Source organism: Aristolochia californica, unplaced genomic scaffold (genome assembly GCF_029961685.1).
Source record: "Aristolochia californica isolate CCGP_79_NKW_82.1479 unplaced genomic scaffold, dmAriCali1.0.hap1 SCAF_7, whole genome shotgun sequence".
NCBI classification, from domain to species: domain Eukaryota; kingdom Viridiplantae; phylum Streptophyta; class Magnoliopsida; order Piperales; family Aristolochiaceae; genus Aristolochia; species Aristolochia californica.
In genome coordinates, this window is record NW_027182268.1 from 3746817 (window position 1) to 3769680 (window position 22864).

Consider the following 22864-nt stretch of genomic DNA (forward strand, 5'->3'; position numbering starts at 1 on the left):
AAATCAAAGTCTCACTTACCCTCCAACAAATATTTCTGCAAAGCTCATGCCAGTTCCAACCTGCAATTTGCCAATACTACAATTGCATTTCTTATGGCCTATACAACTAACCATGCTTTTGAGTACAAGTAAAGAACACGAAAAACAAAGGAAGCCTGACATAAACTGGTCATTGGCATATTTTATCATCCAAACTGCTGATGTGAACTAAAAACCTATAGCTGCCATGTCTGCACCAGTAATGTACCAGTGTGAATTTCACTTATTTCCTTCTAGGAAACAATTTTTCTAGTAACCACTCTAAACACCATCCCTACGTGCTGCATTTGCATCAAAGTCGGTTGTTGTCACCTCGCCATACTGACCTTTTGGGTCATCATCATTGAGGTAATCCTCCCTCGTGTTGATTGTCAACATAATGCAAATCAACCAGAAGAGTGAAGCATCCAAGGCCACAAACGCAGCTCCACCAAAGAGACCAGTCTTGGCAGTTGCACAATCAGTCTCAAGATTGTGGTGAACGTTCCGTGTCCGGTGTAATCCCTCGGAAACTGTGGCCCATATCATCATAGCTTCTCCCATCACAGTCAATCCCCTGAATGCATTCAACAGAGGAAAGTTTATTTTCATAAAGAGATGGGTAAAGACGCTCAGTCAATGGATTGGATTCATCCACAAATTAAGTAGCTGCAACAAGTATGATGTTTAGTGAGGTGACTTACACTGAGATGGCAAAGAACACAAACAGGGAGGTGCTTTTGAACAACACAGAGCTGGGGACGGTTACTCCATTGTACGGGTAAAAGACGGCAAACCAACCAAGGAAAGCAGAAAGAAGAAAAACAACAGCACCCAAGGATCCCAATGCTATAGTTGGATCAGAAGGATATCTACAAGTCACAAAATCTTTTCCTTTTATTGGGATTCCAGCTACAGGCTGCACACCAAGACAAGAACAGTAAGATAGGTGACACAACTTCCAGATAAATAAGGCAGTTCACAACATAGATGAACACAAATAGACCCCAAGAAAGACAGACCACAAAGAAGAGAGACTGATTGTTTGGCCAGTAAAAGGAAAATAAATTTTGTATTATGATATTTTCTAGTCAATTATATGGAATCTATACTACATGGAACAAAAACTGCTGAAAATCAAATCAAAGGGAAGTATTTTGACAGTACACAGTTTTGGAAAAACTGAAGCATGAATTGATTGTCCAAGTAGTTTTAAATAAAGTTTGGAAAGCCACAGATAGCAAAAGAAGATATGTGGACTTGCGCCATGTTGATGATGATAATTTTTTTACTTTCGTTCAAGGAGTATAAAATCTAAATATCAAGCCAATCAATCTTCCCCATAGGTTTAAAGTTCTCTTAAGTTCAATTTTACTAACAATGTCACTTGGGTGTCCATTACCTGAAAGAAAAATATGCTAGAAAATGTACTTTCCAAGAAGAAATCCATTGACTTGAATATTGATACAGCAAAATATCTAAGGTCAAAATTCCCCATTCTTTTGTGAAGAAAGGTAAAATTATGAGGTTGGGTTGATCCCCAAAGGAACAACCAGAGATTTTGAATCTCACACGGAGTGTGCAAACCCTATAAGAATTGAAACAAAGAATATACACAAATGATGATGAACAGTGATAAAACTAGTAAATTCAAGTAGCAGTATTTGCACCTAGTTTATCCCGGAGAAAATCTCAACATGACAGCATAAGATCCAACAAAAATATACCTTCTTATTCTCTGCAACTACACCGAATACAAAGGCTAGTGCACCCAACACAAACACAACACAAGCGAGCTGCGTGCTCCTACTGACAGCCATGTCTCCTTTGATACACTTAGTGCTGTAACCACAAAAAAAATTGCATAAGATCCAGCACACTAAACCATATCAAGAAAATCAGACAGAAAGAAATAATCTCAAAATTTAGAATGAAACATACAGTGATGAACGCCATTTCACTCTGCAAAAACACAGCAGTCGTCCATGTACAAGACAAATAAATACAATCTAAATAAAAAATAAAATAATAGCCATACGCACGAAATTAGAAAGATCCAACAAGAGCAAAAAAACCCAAACTCCATCTGGTTAACAAGTCTTCTCCAGATATCACACAAAAACAATAAGAACTCAAAAGCGACTGATACTCTCAGTGTAAACTAAACAGAAATAATTTGAGACCTTGTTCCTCAAAAACGAGGATCTGAATTTAACCACAAAGATACGGAAGAAAAAGGAAAAACTTCGAATGAGCCAAATTTTCTTTTAAACCTTCGTAATAGAGACCTGGCCTATATCCCCCAAAGGGACAGTACGATCGCCTTCAGAGCGTAGACTACAAAAAAAATCAGATAAAAGAAAATGAAAAGGAAGAAACGAATTTGACCTTTAGAAGAGCACAAGAGTCCAAAACTCTCAAGACTCTTCTCCCCCTCGCGAAGCGGCTCTTTCAAATCGGATGAAGGATCCGAATTTCGGGAAGCAATAAATAGGAGGGCTTTTGGGATCAATAGCAAAGCTGGATTCTACGAGTCCTCGATGTGACTCCCTAATTTGAGGAGCCTCGGCTGGGCAACGGCGAATGAATCTACCATAATCAGTCGCAAATATTGCAAATTGCCCAAAATCTGCTCGCCTATTTTCCCCCATTTTTGTCAACTGAATTACATCCTCGGCATTTCTTCTCCAAATATGGACGTTTCATAGAAGATACGTACATTGAATCTTGCCGTGTTTGACAGCTTTCCGAGTGTATCTGACCTTCAGTAGGGACTCGATTCCATAACACTTGCAAAACTTCAAACAACCCCTGAGTGGGGGTTAGTACACATGAATCAGGACATGATCTTTATGCGCATTACGCAGGTCATGTCCTGATGTCGTTAGGGAGCGCCCAAATTCATGTCATGTACATGAATATACATGAATCAAGAGTTCATGTCTCAAGAGTAACGGGCGAAAAGTATTTTTTGCCCGATTTTGAGAATCATCTACATGACTCTTGCGCGGGGCTGTCTCTCGGGGCTCTCTCTGCCGCACACCCTCTCTGCCATTGCATTCCCGCAGCCCTCTCTCTTTCTCTGCTCCTTCTCTCGTCTCCGTTCCCGCAACCCTCTCTCGTCTCTGCAACCCTCTCTCATTTCCGCAGCCCTCTCTCATTTCCGCAGAGCACGAGAGGTCGAGCATTTGCAGAGCTTCTCGGCCTCCCTCTCTTCTCCCTCTCGGCGTACCGTCGGAGCGTTGCCTCTGTCGGCATTGCCCGCCGCCGTCGTCGGCCGTTGCCTTTGCCTAGCCGTCCCTGTCGCCATCGTCCCGCTAGCTCGCTACTGAGGAAGACGAAGATGTTTAATTTTTCCTAAGTTAGGAAAAATTAAACTATCTTCATAAAAATTATTATTTTATAATTTTTATTTTACAATTACTATATTAAAATAGTGATTTAATAGTTATAATTAAAATATTATTAAAATAAATATTTGATAAATTATTTTGGCATAATTATCCGATTGTTATAGTTAATTAAACCAATAGTTTTAAATTTTGTGATAATATATTATTAATTAATAATACATAAAATATATTATGTACAAATATATAGTGTGTTAAAGTTATGATTAGATCAATTTTTTCTCTTAAATTATTCATTTTTAGGTTAATATATATCATATGTTATTAATAAATTAATAACTTAATGTATTACTTTTGTTTTTTTATTTATAATGTTATTTATTTATTATTTGTAATTAATCATATACGTATTTCATTGGCTCATGTAATTACCATATTAATGTACAATAAAATATCTAATTCAATTAATAAATATATTAGTATATTTAATTATACATTCAATAACTTATTCGTGTAGTAATAATGGTTGTTTTACCTAATTTGGGGTTTAAGGATTATGTTGTAATTAAGTGCACTGTAAAGGTTTAGAAATTCTTTTGTTTTTTATGTTTTTCTCATGTTGGGGCACTAACGCTGGAAACTGTTTTCCAGTGCACATGAAGTCGTCAACACTAAACACAAATTCTTACCTGATCTTCATGTACATGACATGACATGATCTTCATGTTGGACATGACTTGATCTTCAAGAATCCACTTTGGGGCACTAACCCCCGCTGAAAATGTAAAAAAAAAAAAAACACAGTAACAAAGCTATCAAATTGTAACAAGAAACGGCCTTTGACCTCTTTTCGAAAAGTTTATTTTAAATAGTAAACCAATTTATAAAGAACGTTATGATCCTCCCCTTCCATCTTTGTAGAAGATCATTGAGAAATTTTTAAGACAACCTTAAAATCCATATAAAAACTTGGCAAAGTTAAACACATAATCGACTTATTTCTTGATATCAAGACATTATACAATTTATATTTAACAATCTTAAATGAAGATATAGAATTACAATCTAACTCACACAAACATTTCATGGGGTAAGAAAGAATTATTCAGACTATATTATTATCAAATTGGTAAACTTATAGAACTAGCAACTCTAAGAAACTGTTTGAACTATACTAGTTTTGTCAACAAATGGTCGAGCCTGAAGCTATGTCCCCAAAGGAGGGTTAGTGCACATTATAAGTGCAGGCGGGAAAGTGGAAGGGCAAATGAGAGGGAAAGTAAATTCTTTGTGTTAGTATGTCATCTGGATCAACAACTGGTTTTTGAATTATGGCAATTAAACTAATTGACCTATTATAAAGAATTAAATTTGATATGTTGCTTACTTTGACAATTTTGAATTCAAGAACTTGAGATGGATTGAGATAAATTTATATTGTACATTGCATCGTTACTTCCTAATTGTATATGTCACATGCTCAAAAAATTGTTTTAAGTCAATCATTTTGATATATAATTTTGAGTTTTAAATTTGAAATCTGAATTAAATATTGGGTAAACCTAGCTTAAATAGAGTCAAGTCTCGTGCCCTTATTTCTATATGTCAAACTATCAATTAGTTTGAATTTTTAGGCAAACTAACTTTACAAAAAACCCTAAATTTCGGAAACCTTAAATTACCCTAAACCCTAAAAACCTTAAACACTAAAAGCTATTGCTGAAATTCTAAATTACCCTAAACCCTAATGACCATAAACCTTAAACCATGTTGTTGATACCCTAAAACCAATTTCTTAAACCCTAAATTACCCTAAACCCCAAATGACCCTAAAATCTAACCACTAAAAACCTTAGACCTTAAACCCTAAACCCTATTACTAAAACCCTAAATTATCCTAACCCTAAACCCTATTTTTGAAATCCTAAATTACCTTAAACACTAAATCTTATTTTTGAAGCCATAAATTACCCTAAACCCTGCTTCTAAAAACCTAAATTACCGTAAACCCTAAATTACCGTAGACCAATTTCTTAAACTCAGGAGCTGCTGAAGGATATACACCATGAGATTGAAGAGTCTCATCATATAACTGAAGAGTCACTGAACTCTTTACAAGTACAGTACGAAGAGAAGACGAATATTATGCAGCTGGTTCTACAGGATGAGATATGTTGGTTCTTTTACGTCGAATTATTTACCGACAAACAAATTATAATGGTAAACACACTTGCACATTTCACTACAGAAGTTGTCTTCTTCCCACAAGTCCCACTCGCCTCTTCTTGCAGATCCTCTTCTTCCTCCGTTTCTGCACATGGGATTGACACAGTTGTGCTCGTATCGGCATAGATGATTATTGAACCATAGTTCATGTAAAATCTTCTTCGATCTTTCACGACAATTATCCATTTTTTCTGTCTCAATTTTGTTCAAAAGCTCCATGCCTTCGCGTTTGAAGTTTTCTTGACTGAGGAGAATGATGCCCAGTACATAAGTAGCTTCAAGATGCCCAGAAGCTGAAGCTTCCCTCAACACTTGTTCACTGATTTCCATATTTTTTAAGGAAAAGAATTGAACCTGAGAAAACGGATTAAAAAAAGGTCAGAATTTAGAAATCGACATGCAAACGATTCGGGATGAGTAACAAAAATGATGAACTGAAACTTGCCATTCCAAGCTTGAAAAGTGCCTCAGGATTCCCACTTTCTTCACATTGTTGTCGAAAGGACAAAGCATGTACAGACTTCTTCCAATCCACAACAGGCAGATTTTCCAAAGAAACGTGTCGAAGAACCTGTTTATCCTCTGCACCTTCGTAAAATTCGTTGCAACTGTGGAATAAAGATTCGTAAACAGCAAACCGATTTGCGTAAGAATGTGCATAGTCGAATCAGATTCATGAAAGAAAGAAATTAAAACATCATCAGGGATCAAATTACCTTAACTTCAAGTTGATCAAATTGGCCAACGAAGAAGACGCAGCGCGGGTAGTGATTTCTACGAGCAAATCCTTCGGAAGACACGTTATGGGTGGAGAAGGATTCACCACCCTCTTCATTGTGAGACACACCGATGAACAAAAACCTGGAGAAAGAAAGATAAATTTTGATTACCAGACACCAAGACTACAGACATAAAGCATACTTCAAACTTAAGGTACTGGAAGGAGTGCTTGCAGGAGAAGAGAAAGAAGAGTAAAAGGAACACAGGAGCCACTGCACCCGGTCGATCGTCCGACAAGGCGAAACTGCAGCTAGTAAAAACTCGACGAAGGCACTGCGGAGACCTAGTTAACGTCCACCACTATCTTCATAGGCGACAAGATCAGCAAGCGCGAGAAGAATCCACGGCCAGGTGGAACCAGAAAAGGAAAAAGGAAACGATGGATTTTCTCTCGGGGAAGCGTGAGCTGTGTCTTTAATTCGAAGATGAAGAAGACTGAACTGAAGAGAAGAGTTTGTGTTAAAACGTCCCGTTTCAGCCAGCAATTTCCGCGTTTGAAAAGGGACTGAATCAAAGTTTCTAATTAGGATGATACGAAAAGCTATGTTTCTGTACACTGCTTTGTTTTTTCGGAAACTCTTTACAGTAGTTTCTCAGTGTTCGAGAGGGATTAAAATCAACAATCCTGACCACGTAATTTCCAGCTTCCAATAGTTTTTAGACGATTTTGCTGACTGCGTTTCCTGCTTGCTGTTTATCATTTTATGGTCTCCTGTACTTGATGCATTTGCCATATAAATTTGAAAAGCCCAAAAGACGAAGCTTGTTAACTTGTGAATACCTTTTCATTTATTCTTTATTCCTATGTCAAAGTAAGATACAGAAACTCCATTTTAATGGAGAGCTAGTCTCCTAAAATCTGAAGCATCTCTCAGATTACTAAAACAGGTGTTAGTCATTTGGAGGATAAGAGTTGATTTCGAGTTGGTTATGGAATTTGAGTAAGAAAACTATGGTGCAAACTAGGAGTGGCAACAGGTAAGGTGTTGGCTGTAGGTTGACTCCCATATTATTTTTTATGGTAACAAAACTTAATTGAACTAACAACTTGAAAATCTAAGTATTTCAGATACTTCACCTTCAAGAATAAAAACATCTCAAAGTCTAAAGTTTCAAGACAAAACTCAAGACTTTAAACACAATTGAAGAATGTCTCTTGAAGAAGCACCCACAAGGATAAAGACAACGAGAAGACTACATCTCAAGTGTAATACACAAATGTCTAAAAAAGAGAGTATTCTAAACTCCATTTTCTTAAGTGCATATGTGAAATAGGAGTTTTTGGTTATAATTCACACTTAGAAGTTTAAAATCATCATAAACATCATATAGAACATGATAGAGCACTTTGAGAAAAGCATTCTCATGCTTTAAAAGTCTACACTTTTGAATATCATTTGAATGATCGATTAGCCACGAGTAATGATTGATCATCCAGAACTGTGGAACCCAGAAATATAAAGCATGATCAATCAACCATAGCCGATTGATCAATCATCTAGTACATGGCCATTTCATGTTATGACGTTTGATCGATCAATCATCTCTGCCTTGGCAAGCTAATTTCTCATGGAATGATCAATCATCCCACCTGATTGATCGATCAGTCAAAACCTTGTCAGTAGGGGATTTAAAACATCATTGATCATACTTGTAATGCACAACCAGAGGGAATCTCAATTGATCGATCAACTTTTTTGGACCAACGGTAGTATATTGATTGATAATCCATCGATCAATAAGTCATTATCTGACAGAAAAGTAGTCGTTATGATCGATCAATCATTTTACAGTGATCGATGAATCAAAGTATGGATTTTTTAAAACGGGCAAATAACAACTAGTTTAAGTTGGGAAAGCTATAAATACCCCATCAAATCATGTGTAGAGAAGATAATGAGTATAAATTGGCAAATCCTCAAGCCATTACTCTCTATCTTGTAAATTTCCCTTAAAATTAAGCAAAGAACCATTAATATATCCTTTTTTTCTTATACTTTCTTTATTGGATTCATCATTGCAACATCTAGTCAACATTCAAATCCACTTCCTCTCAACTTGCTAGCACAAGAAAGCTTTAACTCAAAATAGGGAGCATGTCCCTTGACTTTCCATATCATGTTATAATATACAAAAAAATGTATATTATTCAATATGTCCTTCTATTTACAGGCTTTACATTTTGCCTAAATTAAACTCTTGACGACAAAGAAGTATACTTCTCTTCTCTCATCTTTTTTTTTTATCCACTCTACCTACCTAATTCTCTTGAGGACAGCATCCTTGATAGCCTCTGATCACTAGCAAAAACTATTGCTCCTCTCCCTCCTCTAAAAAAACATTGTATACATGTGTGAGCGAATGTGCAATAAGTTCTACTCCTAGTTAACCAAGACGTTCAAAACAAACAGGAGAGAGTAATCCATAGCCAATAGATCAACACATTCTAAGTAGGGCGTAACTTCAAACTCCTAGATGAATTTACTCATGTTTTCAAACATAAATATCACCTCCAAACCTTCCTAAGAAATCTGCCCTTCTAGATATTATTTACTCATTTCCAACGACACAACAATCATGCAGTTATAATTCCGAACTACATTACTAGATGATACTATAATAAGGACAACTAATCCACCAAAGGTACCTCAAATATAAAGTTTATCTAACATGATAACACCATACATCAACATGCCTGACATGAACACATCATAAATCTTCATCATTTTTTCTCCCCCTTTCTTTAATATTTTGGTCACATAAAAATTACCACAATATGTGAATCAAAATATCTTTTTCTTGTACTTCTTATTCCTTTCCCCCTCGAGTTGGGGATAAAGAGGACATAAAACCCAACTTGGACAAAACACAACGTGGGAGAAGAAAATCACTCCTAGTCGTACGACAAAGCTCTATACACCAATCAAAACAGTCATAGTATGAAACACACTCTGCTCAATTTTAAAAGCAAAAAAATGGCCCAATTTTGGGGCTCAACAAATAGACTACTCACTTTTTAATGGTAACTCAAACACAAATCACCTATTGGGTGAAGAAAAAAAGATTTGACTCAAGTTGTATGTTGGGCACACTCCTATACATTTTAGGTAGTAAGTGTAGGCATTATAGTGATGAAAAATAAGAAGATAAACTAAAGAAATACTAGAGAAAAATAACTTTAACTGGAAAGAGGAGAATATGCAACACATACTTCCAAACGAATTCTAGAATGTGACCTTCTTTTTTTGTAAAAACTATGGGATGCTATAATGATAGAACTTAATAAATTTTACCAAGTATAACTTTTGTGGATGGGTGATCACAATTTTCAAAGTTGATGTTACATGAGATACACACCAAGTAACAAAAACAAATCTTGAAAACAACATCGAAGTAGGAAATGTTTTCATACCTTTAACGAGCACATCATGTAGTGATTAATTCTAACAAAAAAATCCCCGATTAGAAGAGAAATTTGGATAAAAATAAGGATTCTATGAAAAAAGGAAACTCAATTCACACTAATGCATGGAGAGATAAAAGGGAAGAAAACAAGAAAAAAAGGGATTTTCAATAGAAATGACCTTTTGTACTTCTCATTTTAATATCTCTCACACTATAGATCAGAATTGCAAATTGTTTGTTTCTTAAGAAACCAGATTCAATGAGCTTTAAAAATTGACACCTAATTTGACATAAAAAATTGTTCTTTAATTTATGATGACTTATTTATTTTTTTATTTTGTAGCTTGATGGTTGACAACTCCAATGCGAATATCTCCTTACATACAAATCGGATTGACATGAAATTTTCTCCTTTTGAACCTAAAATTTGATACCTTTCATTCAAGTATGATGTACTTCTTTCTAGAGAAATAATTTGATAAATTTTAGACTTTTTAATCTGGCCAAACTTAATACTCTTTTTTCTTTCCAATCATGACCATTGACTCTTCTTGTATTTATATATCCCTCTAGAAAGCTCATATTTAGAATTGGTGTGATAGGTATGAGAATAGACTTGCAAATATTTATTTTGGAATATAATTCTCCATATAAAGTTTCATTCTTGATGGCATAAAATGCCTCCAAATTTGAAGTTTTTTGCTGTTACTTAAACCTCTCTTATAGTTTGGCATTTGGTGCTTCAAATATTGATTTCTCTTGTAGAAAACTCTGATTGCCAAGCTTCTTTTTGTGTTAGAAAGTAGACTTGAAGATATTTTCATAAATATATAATTTGAAATATGAAAAGCTTAGTATAGAGGTACGGTTGCCAAAAATACAATGAGTATTAGGACTAGAATGAGAGAAAAAAGATAGAACGTAAACCTAAACTACTAGAGATGATAGACTAAAAAAAGATCACATTATCTGTGTAGGTTGACCAAGTCAACTCACATTACCTACTCTGATACCATATTGAATTTCTGGAAAAGTGAAAAACTTCATTGATTTATAGTGATTGTATGAGACCAAATTTCAAACATCTCATGGCAAAAAAGCGAACAAAAACAGTTATAAGGATCCTTCTAATTTCAAAATTTTGCATAGATTTATAGTAATTAACCATTTGAACCCAAACAAAGCATGCAATTTAATCCAAATGTTGAGAGTTATACATTTCAGCAAGCACCTAAGGGAAATGAGACAAAAAGAAAAAGAAAAAAAAAACCTGAAAGAAAACATCTCAACATTCTAAAATTCGTATAGAAAACCATAAATTTAGAATTTTCTCAATATATGCCTATAACAACTCTCATAATTTTTTTTCTTGGCAAAACAACAAAGTTAGAACCTTAATAATCATAAACTAAGCATAAAGCCTCTCGTTCCAGCACCAAAACGCATCGATTGAGGAAAAAAATAATAATAGAGGAAGAGAGGAACAAGAATCAAGAAATTGATGATGGGGAAATAGAGAAAATAGGAAGGATGACCCGGAATCGAATTTACCTCTTCCTTTTCCCTCCTTCCTCTTCTCCTCTCATTTTTCTTGCCGCTCTCCTCCCCCTTTCTCATTTTTTTCTTCCCATTTCTCTATTTTTGGAACTTTCTCCACACCACTCGATGCCCCCTCTTTTTATATAATGAGAGTGAGTGGAGAGAGGGGCAAGAAATGGTTGGAGGGGATAGAGGGTTGAGAGGAGAGAGGATATGAGAAGGAGGAGGCGAAAGGGGGCTAGAGGGGCTGGTCGAAAGAGGAGGCATTACAACAAAAAATATTTTTGCTTGCGAATTTAAATTCACTAGTGGAAACAATTCTCCCAACAAATTTTGTCCCAAAGAATTGTAAATTCACTAAGAAAATCAATACCTAGGAAACTTTCCCATTCGTGAGAAAAGCTTTTCCCAATGAATTTTAAAATTCGTTGCTAGAAAATGTAAATTTTCTAACAAATTTAAAAATTCATTGGGAGAAAATTTGTTATCAAAAGTGTAAAGCTGAAAATTTTCTCAATAAATTTTTACTTTTCTTAGTGAATTTTAAACACATTGTGAAAAGATTAAAGATAAAAAATTTCGAATGAAGTTGAAATTCACTGTACCTTTCCGTTGAACAAATGCAACTACCTCACACACTACTCCCAATCCACACTCCTCCCCCCTTGATGAGTTGGGGGAGTGGGTAGGGGTGAAGGAGGGAGAGGGAGGAAGGGGAAGAAGGGAGGGGAGGAGGGGGAGGAGGGTCTAGGGGGGAGGGGGCTAGGGGGTAGTGGAGGAAATGGATTCTATATCAAATAAAAACTACTCAAGTTGTATTGCTAACAGCGTGCTTATCCACAATGAGCAACTTGAGGTAAATTTATCATTCTAAGGGGTACTACAAAAATAATTACCTTGACTATTATGAGGTCGTAATTGATACAATCGAAATACGATACTTAGAAAATAATTCTATTTATGTCCTCAAGTGCAAGTGGTTTGATATAAGTAATAGTAAACAAGGTAGTAAGACAAATGATAGGTTTATCGATATTAATATCTTGCAAGCATGGTGCAATAACGACTCTTTTGCATTGGTGTTTCAAAAAAAATATATTCATCACATGGAAGACCCTAAAATGGTGGTTCGTGCTGTGTACTTCAAAATGTGGTTATGAGAAGCATGTTTGATGTATTCAGAGATGCATAATAGTGAACTACTTTCGGGGGAGGGGGGTTGTATTCCACAAACACAGTGTATGGAAGTCTAGTCATTATTATTCCTCATTTATGTTAAATTATATTTATCTGCAGATAATTTTTTTTCTTTGGGTATTTAGATCCATCCATACCCTCTCCTTATACATCATCTCCATCCACCTCCTCTCTATCAATATGCTCATTAACGAGGAGAGCATGTAGCTTGACCAAGGGCTCCAGAGTGGATGATGTTAAAAGAGCACTCATAAGGAGGATCCTGGTGGAGGTTAGAAATTCGAGTAGGAGGGCATCAAGGCCCTACAATCCACTTTATACTAGTTAGGAGGGCAATATCCTTGGGACTCACATAGTGGTGAAGGTGGGCAAATTCAAGGCCTACATCAAAGATTTGTTAGCATGTGGGTATCCCTATACTGAGGTAAATATTACTAATTACTTCATTAGATTTTTCTTCTTATTTTTTTTGTAACTTCTAATGTAAAGTTTGATAACATTTATAGTTATTCCTTTTTTTTTAGGGAGAAGTTTGATAGTGATATGCAAAGTGATGTGGTGGTATGAGCTGTCGTGTATTCTATATAACGTGTTGCACTTTGATAACAATGAACTACCATGCACTCCTAGTATAGAGAGCATGGAGGTTCCCCCACAACACTGTCCACACCTTATAGAGGGGTTTCCCTCGAGGACAAGCTATGGTTGTGCGTGAACGTATGTCAAGGGGAGAGTTTCCAAGTGATTAGATTTCAAGGGGTTGTGTTTCAAAGTATCAATTATTTTCTTATTTTACTCATGTCTAATTTTTATTTGCAGAGACAATCCCGAATAAAAAATATTAGCAAACAAAATGTTCAACATACTACAGGATCAAAGACATTTTATGCATATCAGAGAGGAGATGGTATATACCTAAGTTGGAGTATATTTTCTTTCAATTGTATTAACATAATAGTTCACATCTATGTGTCCTTTAAATATTTCAGGTACAAATTGCTCTAATACTTAGCAATTTCATATTACTAATCAGTTGAAGTACAAATGAACTGAGGGATCTGAACAACAACATATGAGTACAATTATAACTTTGACTTTCATAATATATTTTTTAAGAAAAATAATTATAAATATCTTATTTTATTTTTTAGAGGAGGAGATGTAGCAATTGGTACGAGAGGAACAAGGCACTGTGAGCAGGTTGATGAATGTGCCATTGTGCATAGTGTTCATGGCCCTAGGTGTGTGTTTAGCGTAATGGCCTGTAATCAGGATGGCCCAATCACATTTGTCTCAGTCAACTGTACATATGAAGGATTTGCAACAGACTAAAAACGTGTTGACCCAAACTCAGGAGCAACTGGATAATTTACAAAATGATAACGCAAAGCAGCGCCAATTTCTCGTACTTGCGGCTTTTGCCCTGCCTAGTTCACTGGGCTATTGGCCAACCAAGACTTGCCTGTTGCTCCTGCCGCCCACCAAGCGGGTTCCGTGCTTGTTATCCTTATTGTTTTCTCTCTAGGGGGCCCTCCCATTTCTCTAGCCATAAGCTATGGCAGCTTCAGCTTTCACCCACTGGGTCCCACTAGCGAGGCCAGAATGGGCTCAACCATCAACCACCATTCAAATTACATTAGGAGGTCTTTCGCTTTTGCTAGATCTAGAGAGATACTATCAGTCCTTCGTCCCAAAATCCCTCTGACTTTTTGAGTCATACATCAACAACCATCTTTAAAGTAAGGTGAAATACTTATCTTTCATTGAGCAAAAGAGAGCTCAAAATTGATTCTTGATCAATACCCAAATTTCACTGAAAAGATTAAAACACTTTGATCATGGGTACCATAACTTCTTGATCCTAAACTTAATGCTATGATACCATGTAAGATTTAGGATCCCATGAGTAGGTCCTTGACCAAGGTGGTGAAAGAGGAGAGGAAGAAAAAAAGGAGAATAAAGGAGAAGAGAGAAAGAGGAGAAAACTCGGCTAGAGAGACGGAGAGAGAGAGCCTGGGAAGGGAAAATCTAGGGACGAATTTGATAGAGAAGAGGTGAAACTTAATGATCTACCCTATGCTTTGAGCTGCTACTTGTAATCATGGAAGGATGCTTACAATGACTATAATGCCCTTAGGGCTAAAATCTTTGTAAAATAAGAGAGATAAGTAGGCATATTACATCTTCTTTAATTACACTTTTGTGTCGTCCTTATGAGAAGATCTTTTAATTACATCATTTGCCACTTCTTGACTTGGGGGAGGTGTTTACTTTGATGCCACTTTGAGATGTCTTCCAACAAATGGCTAAACTTTTATTGATGTTAATTTTGTAACTTTTTCTTTTTTTTTTAACTTATGATCGATGTTCATTAAAATTTTATATTTTAATCATTTAGAGATAGAGTAAAGATAATGGTAGTGTTATGAATATAGTAGAAAAATGACATTCTTGTAATCAATATAACTTTTTTGAGGAACAAGATTCATCTAAGCTAACTCAATTTTCAATTATGTCATAATTTTTAATAATTGAAAAATATAATCCAAATTCACTCTATTAAACCCACAATAGATCCTGTATTTAAAGTCATATCTTTTATGGATTATTTAATTAAGAGTTGCTTTAAGGAACTGATCAAGGTTTTATAGATGCCATCCCGGTTTGAGCGTTGAGCAAGCAGTCAAGAGGATACTCGTAGCGCGGTGAAGATTTTCTTCTTCTGCGTTTCTCTTCCAGACTCGACTCACACTGCAGTATTCAGTGTCAATTCCACTTCGCAAGGCCTCTGCAGAAAGGGGTTTTGAAATATGGCGGCGATATCGATGTTGCGACCATTATCCTGCTCACCGCTCCCTACGCGCTCCAAACGATCAACCGCCACGAAGCGCGCCACAAAACCTTCTTCTCTTTCTCCTGCAATCTCTCCCTCTCCACTAAAAAAGGTTCACATTCTCTCTCTCTCTCTCTCTCTCTCTCTCTCTTTCTTGCCCTTTTTCTCTCTCTCTCTCTCTCTGCCTTAATCAAGGAAGTGAGGAAAATTTCCAGGTTCTTGTTCCAGTTGCGCTTGGGACGGAGGAAATGGAAGCGGTTATCCTAGTTGATATTCTGCGACGTGCGGGAGCTGATGTGCTCATTGCGTCGGTCGAGCCGGGGCTTGAAGTCGAGGCATCCACCGGCACCAAGATTGTTGCTGATGTTTCGATAGCAGATTGTGCCGATAAAAAATTTGACCTCGTTGCTCTACCCGTAAGCTCTCAACTTCTTTCTTGAGTATGACATTCTTCTTTAAAAAATGATCAATTGAGTGATCGAATTGTGATGCTCGCAATTTTATGTGTAAGTGGGATTATTAACTGAAATTTTTAAATATTTGATCTAGTACCAATAGTTATCAAGAAATTTCATATTTGACTCGAATCTGGCTGAAGGAGATTTCCGAGTTTTAGTTCCATGACGACGTTTGGTTACAGGGGGGAATGCCGGGTTCTGCTCGGCTTCGAGACTGTCAAATCCTTCGAAGTATTACATGCAAACATGCGGAGGCGAAGAGACCGTATGGTGCTATATGTGCTGCTCCTGCAGTCGTTTTGGAGCCATGGGGTCTCCTTAAGAGAAAAAAGGTATCTATACTGTCTTGCCTTTACTAATGGAGGTTTTAAAATGTAAAAGATCTCTTGTTTCTCACATCCGTGTTTCAATTGCGAAGATGACTGGTCATCCTGCCTTTATGCACAAACTTCCCACTTTCTGGGCAGTTGCATCAAATATCCAAGTATCAGGAGAGCTCACTACAAGCCGTGGGCCTGGCACAGCTATGGAGTTTGCTTTATCATTCATAGAACAGCTATTTGGGAAGTCTCTAGCAGAAGAGATTGGGGGAACTCTGGTGAGTGCTTTTAATGTATCTTAAGATGCAATCTTTTTAATGAAATGGCATGGTGTAGTACGTTTCTTTGTTATAATTGTGCGGTCAATGCCAAATTATTTCATTTTTGTGTTATTTTACATTTTCCTGGAAGGTCTCCAATCTCATCTAACATTTATAATAATCATACCAACAAACTCAATAAAACAGGTGATGAGAATCGCTAATTTTCTTAAGTTAAATGTAATATCTGTATAAGATAGTATTCTAATTTTCTCTATGAACTGAATAAAATAGATTTTCTGCCTATGCAACTGATACTTGTCAAATATTGACTGAACTGGTGGCAAAGTACATTGGCCTTTAATAAGATGTATTTGAGGATTATTGGAGTCATTATAAATAGGGTTCCTGTGCTAATGTTGGAATTGTCATCTTACATTCGATCAGCTTTTGAGCCTAGTTCAAGGAACCTAATACAGCATGTTTTGCTTGCACATTTCTGTTGGTTTTGTTACTTCCAAATGAAAACGTGGAATTGTGGGTTATTTGTTCTGAAATTGCACTTGGGATGGAGGAAATGGGAAACCTCATCTAACATTTATATTGAGAATACCAAAAATTAAATGTAATATCTGCATAAAACATTCTGTTTTCTTTTTGAGAAGAATAAAATTGTATTTTCAGCCTATGCAGGTGATTCATGTCAAATATTGACTGGACTGGTGGCAAAGTATACTGGCCTTTAATAAGCTGTATTCATGGATTGTTGGAGCCATTATAAAGAGGGTTACAGTGAATATGTTGGAAATTCTCCTTATATTCCGTCAGCTTTTGGAGCAGAACCTAATATAGCTGTTTTGCTTGCATATTTCGGCCTTGTTTTTGCTTTTCAAAAGAAAATGGAGAATTGTGGGATCTTTGTTCCGAAACCCCACAATTTTGTTAAGCAAAACCTCCAAACTCCAGGGCAAAAATTAAAGAAAAAAGAAATGATAAAAATGTGTTAGTAGCACTTACAATCAAATGAAAGTTGGATTCCTTGTTTTGTTTTACACTAGGTTCCAAATGTCTCTCTCTTTCTAGTGTAAGGTTTCATTGTCTACTGAAAAGGGCAACAAGGGGATCGAGTTTTGGTAATTTGTCGTAATAGTGTGTTGCAGATTATCATGACTTGGGCTTTTTGCTCAATCGTCAAAAGGGGGGGAGGGGTGCTTTTAAATGTGAGGTCCTGAATTCAAGTCTTGCTGGGGGGTATGCCTATGTGTAATCAACTTTCAAAAAAGGAACAGATCATACATCTGCCATGCTTGAGTTCTCATACATCTACTACTATGGAAGTAACTACATTCCCATGCTGATAGCTTACTTTTATTAAAGGTTTATTCCAGTACAGGCAACAACATTGTATTTTACATTTTGATATATACATTGTATTTTACATCTTGATATATATAATTTTCTACCTCTTGGTTGTGTAGTTGATGCATGTGGATGACAAACTCCCCAGAAAGGAAGAATTTAATCTGGTTGACTGGTCTTGCAATAATATTCCCCAGGTACGTCTTCTATTAGAGTATAGCTCATACTGTTTTCTAAGAAGAAGGTATAAACTTGCTATTTTTTGTTTTTTTTTACAATTACATTAGTGTTTCTCTCATTTTACTGTGTATACATGAACTCCATGTGAGCATCCAGTGATCCTGTTCTGGATTCAGCCTTTTACTGAAAAATGCTTTCGTGTACTTTATTATACTCGGTCATCACCATTATGGTTTCTATACTACTAGTCAGTAAATTAATCCCTCCCCCCACCCCCCCTCACACACACACTCCCAAAAAAAGTATTGGATCTAACTTTATTATCATGGATTTCCTACCTCATATAATCCTGAAAAGGCTTCATGAGTGTACCCATTTTTTCTGCTATCCTTTCTTAATCATTTGGATATTGTTGGGTGCATTGTTACATTCAGTGAACCTTCTCACTAATGATTTTTTTTTTCTTTCACAATTAATGGATCCTTCTCTTCTTGTTGAAACAAAGAAATAAGCTGACATTTCAAGTGAATTTTGAAAAAAAAAGGTTTTCCTGCAAAGAAATTAAAAGAAGAACATTACAGAAAGCACTATTAAGGGAAAGTTAAGCCTATTGAATAGTTACAAGAAAACCAGCAAGGCAGTTAGAAAAAAGAAAATCAGCAAGTATACCATTTCGTTATGGGTTGACTGTCATTGTGGCTTCCCTGCAATCTGAGAACAGCACTGTGTTGTTGGTTTTGCATCATAAAAATTGTCTAAATAAGGGAATAAATGTGCTATGTTTCAAAAGATTAAATGCAAGAACCTTTATCATTGTTCTGGGTGGAATATGAACCATACAGTTTGGTCCTCAAGTTTATACACATGTCGATCCATTATATTCCCATAGAAAACTTACACATGTAAAGGTGATTAGTCACTTTATAAGTGAAAGTGTTGCCAAAATGTCTGAACCTCTGGATGTTCTATGAGCCTTGCTGGTTCCTTCAGCAACATCCATGGTTTTACATTGGATCCTCTGTTCATTTTTTGTGCTGATGGTATTTGTTGTAGGCATTGTTAAAAATTTGATATTGCTTTTATTGTGCAGGTGCTAGTACCAGTTGCTAATGGCTTCGAGGAGATGGAAGTGGTAACAATTGTAGATATTCTAAGGCGAGCAAAAGCGGATGTGGTGATTGCTTCAGTTGAAAAATCTTTGCAGGTAGTAGCATCCCAAAAGACAAAAATTGTTGCTGATAAGTCTATTGATGCTGCCTTGGAGTCATTATATGACTTGATCATTCTTCCGGTGAGTTAAAGTAGTCATATCTGACATCAAACTTTTCTTTCATTTTCTCTTTCTTAGAAGAATCGTTGAAGTAGATTTGTCCCAAAATGACTAGCCTGTGTTAGGTGGTCTTTTTCTAACTAATAATCCCAAGATTTTTCCTAACATTGACTTATTCCGGAATATTCCCACTAATACTCTGCCTCATGTCCAAACTTACCAATGGACAAAATACCTAAGAGATTGAAAAGAAAGAAACTAGAGAAGATATGAGAGAAAGAGAGGGAGGAAAATGAGAGAAATTGAGAAAGGAAGAAGCAATCAAGGCTACATTGGAGTGCGTGCCTTCACTTTTTAATTACTCAAGTGATATTTACATAAAAGGAGAGAAATACCTCTAGTTATAAAATCAACTAGAACTCATAAGATACAACTCAAAATTGAATGAAACTTAAAACATAAGAACTGAATGAAGGCATCTATCTAATAAGACTAAGCTGAGAATAATCTATGTATACCCCTAAACTGGTATTTTAATACTCCCCCTCAAGCTGGAGAGTAAATATTAAATAATCCCAGCTTGTGACAAAATACCAAGTGTTCACGTTTTCCCAATAGCTTTGCAAACACATCTCCAAGATGGTCTGACGACTTCACATACGAGGTAACCACCTTTCCTTGCATAACCGAATCTGATTTTTCTCTTTCTATTTATTATCCGCATTCATAGTGAAGGGATGAAACGTTCTGATCTTGAAGAACACCCCCTCTTCTCTGTAAAATAATCAGTGACTGATTTGTCACTCCTCTTCATGTTGAAGTACCAAATATATAACTCATAAGTACGAGACAGGTTGCTCTCCTGAGACAAAATAGAGGCCAGCATGGTTCACATCTCCTTGGCTGTTCCACAGCTCAAGATCTGGTCACTAAAGCGTGACTCTATACTATTCACCAACCAATTCATGACTTGGTTATCTTCAGCCTCCCAATCTTCATTCAAAGGAATAGGAGGATCATCTCTAATATACTTAGTCATCCTTCTGGCCTTCAAGAACCTAAGTACAGACCTTGACCAATTCATGTAATTGGATCCATTCAATTTAATGGAAGTAATCTGTACATGTTGAGAATTTCTATGGTCTGAATTCCCAATAGGTTGAAGAGCAGCAGTAGCTGAACTGGGTTCTGCCATGAAGTCACCCAACATAACACCACAATTCTATTCAAAGAGGCGCTCTTTAAACTCAACAGATCAGTATCCAAATAAATTTCAACCTCTGCAGGTCAAGTGGGCTCCACAATTTCGAAATTAGGGCAGAAACTCCACTTCCAAAACACAATCCAATCAAGAATGATCAATCAGTCTTCAAATCAGCATATAGGCTTGAGAGGAATCAATTACACATGCAGCAGCAAATAGGATGATGCAGGCAAAACAGGATGATGCATGCCCTAGATGGGGTGCACAGGCAGATATGCCTGTAGGGCTTCAAGTATGAATCCTTCTAGGGCAGTAGAACGTAAGGGCTACTCAATCAGTAGCATAGGTCATCAAACAAATTATAGCAGGAAGAAAAGGAACAAAATTTGATTTTTAACCTACCAGTCCAGAAATTTCTTGAAGTACCTTCAATAGGGTTGAGAGAGAGGCTCAGACCTGTGGAAAAACTACCCAGAATGGTCTTCTACTGCGCTAATACCATGAAAAGAAAAAGATTAGAGAAGATTTGAGAGAAGGAGAGGGAAGAAAATGAGAGAAATCGACAAAGAGAAAAGCAGCCAAGGCTGCGTTGAGTGCATACCTGAAAAGCACGAGCTCCCCTCTTTTATTAACTCAAGTGAAATTTACATAAAAGGAGAGAAATACCTCTTGTTACAGAATCAACAATAACTCATGCAATACAACTCAGAATTGAATGAAACTTGAAATAGAAGAACGAATGAAGGCATCTATCTAATAAGACTAAGCTGAGAATAATCTGTGTATTGAAATGAGCAAAATACCCCTAAAGTAGTATTTTAACAGAGATTAACAACTCAAACACGGTATGGACTAAACGGAGTACAAACAAAGGAATAGATGACCTCCTCTAATACCATGATGAAGTTGGGTCTACATCCAGGTTGATCCCAAAAGGACTAGCCTAAGTTAAGAAACCTTTTCCCAAGTAATATACCCACAGGATTTTCCTGATGTTAATGTGATTTTTCCACTACCAAAAAATAATTGATGTATGCCAGTCGGCAGCTCCACGCTGTTGCCAAAGCCATCAATAACTCTTGCAACAATATGATTTATTTGAACATAGCATTTGAAACCGTAGGATTCTTCTAGATTGTAATAGTAAGGAATGATGCAATTGCAAATGTGTCAAGTTCCCTGGAACTAAAATTTGGAACCAATTTCAGTTTCATTCTTTAGCACTTCTCTTAGGTACTAAACACTAAAAAAACATAAGCCAATATGTTGACATCTTATGGAGAAAATGGTAGATCACTAGGTATATAGTTGTTAGAGTTGAATCTTTCAGGTTTGAAGTTTAGTTGTTTGTCTGGTTTTTTGGCATTCTCTTGTTTCACCATGAATCTGATTGGATTATGGTTACTGTGATGTCTCGAAAGGATTGAACTTTGAATGTTTAGTTGATCTAATTGATGCTAAACCTTTAGGGAGGTGTTACTGGAGCAGAACGTCTCCACAGCTCAAAGACCCTAAAGAGGTTGCTGAAAGAACAAATATCGACTAGAAGGATATATGGAGCTATGTGTTCTTCTCCAACTGTCCTTCATAGACAAGGATTGCTTCAGGTATGCTTTACTTTTTATGTGCATTTTTAGTCAAAGAATGGAGCATCCTGTCATTGGTCTTTTGCCATTAAAATTCTAATCTATCAAGTTTTTATTTTAAATTTTCAAGGTTCCCAAGGTATAGTAATCACCCTGAAATTTTGGACCATGGCAAGCCGATTTGCACACTAATTGTGTTATGTAACAGGGTAAGAGATTCACAGCTCATCCGGCTGTTATCAACAAGCTTGAAGGGCAAGTAGCTGATGCTGCTGGGGTTGTAATTGATGGTAACGTGATAACGTGCAAGGGCCTTGGGACTGCAGTTGATTTTGCACTGGCTATTGTTGAGAAGTTTTTTGGTCATGCAAGAGTTAGAAGTGTAGCAGAGGGGATTGTTTTTAACTATCCAAGAACCTAGATAGGCTGCTGTGTCTGGAACTGCAAATACCAACGGACTACTACCTGCAGCAATGTCAAATGAAGAATTTAACGACATGGAAATTGAGGCCAAGTTTCTCCACAGTAACTAATCTTGCTCATTGCTGGTTTCTTTAACTATATATAACAAGTGAAGCCTCCGGATTCATTTCTATTCCCTTATTTATCATTTTTGTAGGTTCGAAGTTGGCAATATCTACGACGGCTGGTCTATGGCATGGGCACTTCAGAGGAACTGAGAACCAGCCAAAGATAAGATTAATATGTCCAGGAAATACGAGGCAACATTACACTGCAAAAAAGAAACAAGGAAGATTTTTGCTTCAAGCAGGGTCTGGCTTAGAACTATCGTTGCCTGAGTACCTTTTTGAGTTTGAATAGAATGGTTACAAGGAATACAAATAGCACACAACAAATGTGCTTACCCCCTTTGTGTGC

The 22864-nt window shown here is 36.5% G+C and overlaps 2 protein-coding genes across 2 annotated transcripts; one reads left to right on the forward strand and one right to left on the reverse strand.

Annotated features, from left to right (window-relative positions):
* Nucleotides 1-32: 32 nt before the first annotated feature.
* On the reverse strand, nt 33-6429 carry LOC137936237 (uncharacterized). Its single transcript, XM_068780808.1, has 9 exons — nt 6311-6429; nt 6040-6202; nt 5816-5948; nt 5570-5679; nt 5371-5460; nt 2738-2829; nt 1746-1860; nt 723-937; nt 33-595 (listed from the first exon to the last, which is right to left on the reverse strand). Exons 1-9 carry the CDS (start codon nt 6427-6429, stop codon nt 301-303), a joined length of 1332 nt encoding a protein of 443 aa, XP_068636909.1. The 3' UTR covers nt 33-300.
* Nucleotides 6430-15187: 8758 nt separating this feature from the next.
* Nucleotides 15188-22694, forward strand: LOC137935965 (protein DJ-1 homolog C). The gene is made up of 9 exons (XM_068780416.1): nt 15188-15460; nt 15564-15764; nt 15989-16138; nt 16225-16404; nt 17865-17942; nt 19016-19216; nt 21869-22006; nt 22194-22510; nt 22605-22694. Exons 1-8 carry the CDS (start codon nt 15326-15328, stop codon nt 22404-22406), a joined length of 1296 nt encoding a protein of 431 aa, XP_068636517.1. The 5' UTR covers nt 15188-15325; the 3' UTR covers nt 22407-22510; nt 22605-22694.
* The last annotated feature ends 170 nt before the right edge of the window (nt 22695-22864 follow it).